The sequence below is a fragment of the Dysidea avara genome, chromosome 4 (genome assembly GCF_963678975.1).
Source record: "Dysidea avara chromosome 4, odDysAvar1.4, whole genome shotgun sequence".
Taxonomy (NCBI): domain Eukaryota; kingdom Metazoa; phylum Porifera; class Demospongiae; order Dictyoceratida; family Dysideidae; genus Dysidea; species Dysidea avara.
Genome location: NC_089275.1, coordinates 6,772,471 through 6,779,970, shown reverse-complemented (window position 1 = coordinate 6,779,970; position 7,500 = coordinate 6,772,471). Strand labels below are relative to the sequence as shown.

Here is a 7,500-nt window from a genome sequence, read left to right as displayed (position 1 = left end):
AGGTTTTAGGTTTGATGTTTGATGATTGTTTGTTGTTTCCTTGAACAAGAAACTTAACTTACATCTCACACTGCTCTGTTCTATCCAGCTGTTATAATGGGCAGTTGGTGTTAACTAGCAAAGGAAAAGCAACCCACCTAGCTGTGCTGTCAAAGGCTAGCCTGGTGGTAACTGGATACTAATGCCAACTGTCCATGTCTCAGTGCCCCCACACATAACAGGTGAGTGGGTGTCTTAGGTACCTGAGTAGTGCACAGGTTGTCCAGTTGCTGGGAATGGGTAGGTGTGACTGTTTATAGGGCAGCTTAAGGCTCTGCGTTTGCTTTGTGGGAGTCAAAACCTATAAATATGTCCTGAATTATGAATACTAAAAGGAGTGTATCACAGCGGAGAGGAATTGAAAGTCTGCTTAAGTAGGATTTTTTAAATCTGGCATTTCATTCCAATGGCCTATGAAAGGTGGCTTGATGTCTGGAGTATTATACTGTATTTCATGTGTTCGTCATTTTGTTGTGATTTCAATATAAGGTCAATCATGAGACTGCAGCATGTAAATGCAGTTGTGATCTTACCCTAGTGTCAGTAAAATGACATTACACACTGTATACAGTATCTGACCAATTATAAAGTTGTGTACATACATGTATACCACTACTGTATGAACAACTGTTACAGATAATGTTACTGTATCTGACTGATATTTGTGTTATATATGACAACAGGGTTGTATTTTAAAATTTACTTGTTTGCTTATCACAAGTTAAGCTATACTGTATGTCCGTGTTAACTTATCACCAGGGAAATTCAAAACTCACTGAGGTTATAACTAAAGCATCTTGTAAAGGTACTATATATAGCTACTCACACAAACACATACACACTACTTATACACATCTTACTTAGAACGTTGGACAACTTGGACTGTTGCTACTGCCATTACTACTCATGTATCTTTCAGGCAGGCGCGAGGAAGGATTACATATACACACTACACCACATGTAGAGGCTTGTATTTCCTAGCTTGTCACTGTGAAGTCAAGAGTTCTTTTAACTACTACATAATATTATGTGAAATCCATAGCTATTTAGGAAAATTATACTTGGCTCCATCATTACCATGCTATATATAAAACATATCCTTGTAAGGTATACATGTGTGCACTATTAGGCTACTTTAATACTATATAAGGGAAACACCTAGCAATGTAATGAATCTGATCATGATTTCCAAAATCATATAATGTCAACTATGTGGCAGATAGAATGGAAGCAAATGCCCTGTTGAACTATGTACATACACAAGGGTGGCTCCAGGAATTTTGGTGACAGGTATTTGTTGCATGCACACTTGGTTAAATCTGAGTACATTCTTCTTCAGGAAATTTGTGGATGCTTGTAAGCGCCTCTATAACTTTGAGGTCACCATTTGTCCTTCGCTCCTATGTAGGTAAAGTGTGACAAAAGAGGCACTTGCATAAGTTATGCAAGTGCCTCTTTTTGTCAAAGAAGTACTCATCACAGTCATCAGTTATAGTGGCTAATTTCAGTCATAGAGTGTACCCCAGCTAGTGAATTGTTAGCCTTAAAAGGTAGCTAGCTACGTACCCCTAACATAGTATAATTATATGCTTATCTTTTATAGATTGCAACTTGGTGGCTCACGTGAATGTGTGTGGACAGACACATGGTTTTTGCCACTGAAACTTCATTGGCTATGTAGGTATAATGTGCACTTTGTCAGGAATATTAATAGTAGAGAGCAGTTATTCTCAGCATGCAGTTACCTTTTTTTTTTGGTCTTTACTCTCTTGATCAGTAAGTAACCAGTCACCAAAATTCTTAATAAGACTTTTGTGCACAAAATTAACCAGTTTTCATAAATCATGCAAGTAAGTGAAGTAACTACACACACTACCCCTCCAGACATTATTGTTGTTGCTGAAATGTTTCTCAAAGCACCCACTTTCTCATTTTCCAGGATGTTGCATTCACCTAGCTAAATGTTGATTCTACTGAAACTGAAACAAAGCCAATTTCATGACCAGTAAACATTTTCTACTGTATTACTTTCTACAAGTCTTCAATGGCTTGGTCACCAAAGTTTAGATAGCAGGTACCAGGTAAATGCAGGTTGAAGAATTTTAGTAGATTCCTTATTATAATAATTTTGATATCCTGATCTTGTCTCATTGACAATTAATGCACTAGCAAAATTTACTTACAGCTGGAATAACAAGTCATATGAACCAGCAGCACATCTACTTCATTGTCTATTTAGCAAGGAAAGATATACTGAGCTACATACACAAGCATAATCTATATTATAGCTATCCTCAGATAAAAGCAACAAATAGTCTACACGTGCTTAGAGTGGTGCATGGTTGTCTTCATATGCTGCACATGATAACCATTGTAAACATGCAGTACATGCCAAGCACTAGGTAATGGATGGGACATCAACATTTTCACTATAACAATTATATGGATCAATTGAATAGACAAAGATCATTATGCTTATTGTAAACAGCAGTTAATGGCAAACAAGAAAAACTGAAAGTGGATAATACAATTGAAAATTTAATTTTTACACACAACTTTTGCTCTTGTGCTTTAAGCAGTCAATACTTAGTACAATTGTGCATAGGTACTTTGAAAGTTAAAATAGACTCTTTGTTGATTAACAATCAAGTTGTTATACAGGTACTATTATACATTAGAAGTATTCTCATTTGTGAGTAGTTCGTCTGAACTACAATAGAAGAAAAGCAAAGGGCAAAAAACAGTGCTTGCATAATTGCTGAAATCAATATTCTATAGCTATAGGAAAGTATAAAACCATCACAAAGAGAGACAATCAGTTTCACATATTCTGAAGTATTATAAAGACAATCTAGGAAGGAAAGAAGGTATTGATTGGTTTGCAATGTAATGCGCATACTGTATGTGAGTATTGCGCATACTGTATGTGAGTATTGCGCATACTGTATGTGAGTATATATGTTACATATGTATGCATTTATGCCTGTGTATACGAACATAGTCAACAGACTCCATATATTATGCTTATATATATAGTGTATATGTAATAGTTATACCATGGGCAAGAGTGCTTTGCCTGATATATACGCACAGGCCCGAGGGAAAATGCGTATATACAGGCAAAGCACGAGTGCCCATGGTATAACTAATATGTTCTACTTTAGCATGCAGACTCACCTAATTAGCAAAATCTGCAGTTGCTATACCCTTTTCTTATATAGGGAACCAAGTAAGCTGTGATTGTGGGATTGAATTTTGCCAAACAAACTGTGATTGTAGGATTCAATTTTTATACATCAAGCAGTAGTTTGATTTTATTATTGCTAATATAGCAATTTTAAGAGACTAGTGTTAATTAATTGCTACATTTACAAAAGTAAAAAACAAACCACTGTTAATGTATTAAAATTGAATCTCAAATCACAGGTTGTTTGGCAGAATTCAATCCCACAATCACAGCTTGCTTGATTCCTATATAAGAGAAGAGGATAACAGTAAAACATCAAAGAAATCTGATGATTTCTGGATATAGTGTGCACACCTATTAGGTATGCAGTGTCTGGCAATGCATATGTCTCATTAAGGCAGTGTGTAACGAGATATACGCACTGGTAGCAGTGCGTATATCTCGTTAACATTTTGAGTCAGTGCAATATGTGATATATATGCACTGCCTTTCCTTTGATCTGAGGTGTGAAAGTGATACATATATTATATGTATATGCCTATATTAATATTATATCACTCTTTACCTTCTTAAACCAGAACTCAGTTAGCTACATATGCAAAATTAGGGGCATAGCATATAATGGCAGTACTGTAACTATACATACACATGTAAAAACATTCTATTCTCAGATCGTCATGATATCACTATCACTGCTGCTGCTACTATCATTAATATCTCACATTACAACTAGAGGTGTCTACAATGTGAGACCTGATGATCACTACACTACATGTCATCATTGTCATAAACTACAACACTACCTGCTCAATACCACCAAATACTTCACCTCCAACACTCAACTACTCTTCCTACCTGGACTACATCACCTTCACACTGATCTCATCATACAAAATGTTCACAACATTTCACTCATTGGTAGTACAACTAATGGTACAACACCAGACACAGTCATCCAGTGTAACTCATCAGTTGGTATTGTAATGACTAATATTACTAACTTGATAGTAACTAATATAACAGTTAGGAGCTGCTTGGGTAATGAATATAACAATGCTACAGTCTTGATCAAGCAATGTACAAATGTTCAACTGAGACATGTAGTGATAAAGGAGAGCCATAACTCATATGGTTTAGTTGGCATCAATGTTTTAGGTGACTCACAGTTCAAATATGTCACTTCTAATTTTCTACAGATTAGTTATAATGACACTAAAATCACTATTAGAAACAGGAGACATCATCATCTGTCTATAGATCGCTTTCATAATATTCACAGCAATTGCTCTTTAAAAAACACCTTTAGATTCCACCAATATGTTCACAAAGTGATTGTTAGTTTGACAAACTCATTGTTGAACCATCAAACAATAGAAATTAACTTTCACAATGCTAACAGTGGACAAAGTATATTCAGGGCAAAATCCTGTAGTTTTACTGGCAATTACGACAAACGTCTATTTATCATTGTCTCTGTTAAAAAGCAACAAGATGATGGTGTGTGGATTGAGAATTGTTCAATATTCAATCATTACTTCTATAGAGAAAATAGTTATAATAGGCTAGTTGAACTATACTATGGTCCAGATATATACATCATCAATTGTAGCTTTCACCACATCTATAATACACGGATAATAGTCAAGAGGTACACTAAACCAATACGGTATACACAATTCCTTACAAAAGTATTCATTGCCAATACAAACTTTTCATCAATCACAGGGCTATATAATATCATTGACATACATGCAAGTCAACTACAACTCACTGGTCCAATAATATTTAACAACATGAGTATGTTCAAATGTGTCATTGGACTGCAAACTACTAACATCACATGTTCTAATTACATCGAGTTTGCAAATATTAACACAGATTACATTTTGTGTTACTATGATGAAACGATACACTATACTTATTTTAATATGTTCATTACAGAAAACTCTACAATTAGATTTACTCAAAGTAAAGTGAAGAGGTTTGCATTGCCCATACATAGCAAACGACAGAACTGGAATCAACCGTGCTACTTCCAGTATTTAAGTGATGTGCCATTAGATGATACATACAGCTATTACAACTATTCCATAGTACTAGATAACGATGACAAGTGGACAGAACAGTATGCCTTTAAAGACTTGCCTATTACACACTGTAAATGGCTACCAGGATCAGCATTCAAAACTGCTATGCCACTTGAGGTAAACAATAAATATCTAATGTATGCTAATAAATCTGGCAAATATCATGATGTATGTCAAATTGCCAATTGTAAAAAGCTAATATGTGTCTGTGAAGACACTGCCATATCTCATGACTGTAAGAAAGATCTACTGGATCCCATCTATCCTGGCCAAACAATGACACTAAATGTCTACGTAGGAGATTTCGATGTCCCACTAGAATTTCAAACATCTAACAATACAATAATTACAGTGGTGAATATTACTGACTGGCTACCATCAACAGCTTGTGTTGTAACAAATTTTTCTGAACTGTCAAAAACTGTCAAAAATCATATTTGCACATCATTAAAGTATACCATTGCTTTCCCAACAGAAGGATGGTGTGAACTGTTCCTTAAAGGATTTCGTGATGGAATCAGTCATGATATAACAGATGTTTATTATGTTAAACAGCTACCCTGTCCAATTGGTTTCATCAAGGTGAATGGTATTTGTCAATGTCATTCATTTCTTTACAAGTATAATATAAAATGTAATATTAATGATCAAACTTTACTACTTCCTGCCAATGCATGGATAGCACCAACACCTCACAATAATTCATATGTCTACAGTCTTTCATTGCAATGTCCATTCCACTATTGTCTGTCTCATTCATCACATCTTAACTTCTCCAATCCTAACGCACAGTGTCAGTTTAACAGATCTGGTATATTGTGTGGACATTGTCAACAAAGTCTCAGTACTGTATTTGGTTCCTCTCACTGTCAACTATGTTCAAGTATCTACCTGTTTCTAATTGTACCCATTGCAATAGCAGGTCTTGTGTTGGTCTTACTACTCTTTATTCTCAACCTCACAATAACTGATGGAACTATCAGTGCATTTATATTATATGTTAACATCATCAGTATTAACACTCCAGTGTTCTTTCCTGAATCACATAAACTTACACCAACTTATATTTTCATTTCACTAGCTAATCTTGATTTGGGTATTCAAACATGTTTCTACAATGGTATGGATGACTATGCTAAGATGTGGTTACAATTAGTATTTCCCTTCTACCTCATCTTCATTGCTACATCACTCATCATAACAAGTCGTTACTCCACTACAATACAGAGGCTCACTGCACGTAGAGCACTACCAGTACTTGCTACACTCTTCCTATTGTCCTATACTAAAATACTTCTAACAGTGTCCAGTGTCTTGTTCTCTTATTCTGTAATTGTGCATCTACCAAGTAAGGAAACTACATTTGTGTGGTCCATTGATGCTAATGTCTCTTTGCTTGAGGTCAGATTTATTACTTTGTTCATAGTGTGTTTTATCCTCTTCCTTGTACTGGTCCCATTCAATATCATACTTCTATTTACGAGATCATTATCAAGATTCACTATAATTGTTAAATTTAAGCCACTACTAGATGCTTATCAAGGACCCTACAAAGACAAAATGTATTACTGGGTTGGATTACAACTGGTGTTAAGGGTTGTACTATTTACAGTATCATCATTGGATAGGAGTATCAACCTCCTTATTGGTATTGTACTGTTTAGTTTAATGGAAGGAATTCATGGAGCTGTCAGACCTTTCAAGAAAATGTTGAAGAACTACCATGAACAAATACTTATCAAAAACATTCTGATCTTGTTTATAATAGCTCTGTACAGTCAAGATGCTCTGAACATGATTGCTGTCAATGTAATGATTGGATTGGTTATGGTTCACTTCAGTGTGATCATTTTTTATCACATAATTACATATGTGTTAAGTGGAGTGACTAGAAACACATTACAGTTACACATTAATGCATTTGTTGGATGGATAACAAGAAGAAAACACAAAGTTATAGATCAGCAGTTTAGATTATATACAAGTAAAATACCAGAAGCCATTAACTATAATGAGCATCAAGAACCTTTAATATTCCAAGATTAAAGTTAATAGTTTCACATACACAAGGAAAGTAATATCATGTTACAATAATATAAATATGGGAGATAGAGATTGCCAATAAAAACAAAAAGAAACAAGAGTCAAAACAAGCCATCATATAAAACACAGAGAGATCTCTATTCA

The 7,500-nt window shown here is 34.9% G+C and overlaps 1 protein-coding gene across 1 annotated transcript; it reads left to right on the top strand.

Moving 5' to 3' along the window:
- Positions 1-2,876: 2,876 nt before the first annotated feature.
- Positions 2,877-7,205, top strand: LOC136253489 (uncharacterized). Its single transcript, XM_066046163.1, has 4 exons — positions 2,877-2,943; positions 3,898-6,433; positions 6,926-7,122; positions 7,194-7,205. Exons 1-4 carry the CDS (start codon positions 2,929-2,931, stop codon positions 7,203-7,205), a joined length of 2,760 nt encoding a protein of 919 aa, XP_065902235.1. The 5' UTR covers positions 2,877-2,928.
- The last annotated feature ends 295 nt before the right edge of the window (positions 7,206-7,500 follow it).

Excerpts from the sequence above, each read along its gene's own strand:
- LOC136253489 (XM_066046163.1), top strand. Across the intron at positions 6,434-6,925 it reads TCAAACATGTTTCTACAATG|TATCATCATTGGATAGGAGT; the intron begins GTATGGATGACT and ends TACTATTTACAG.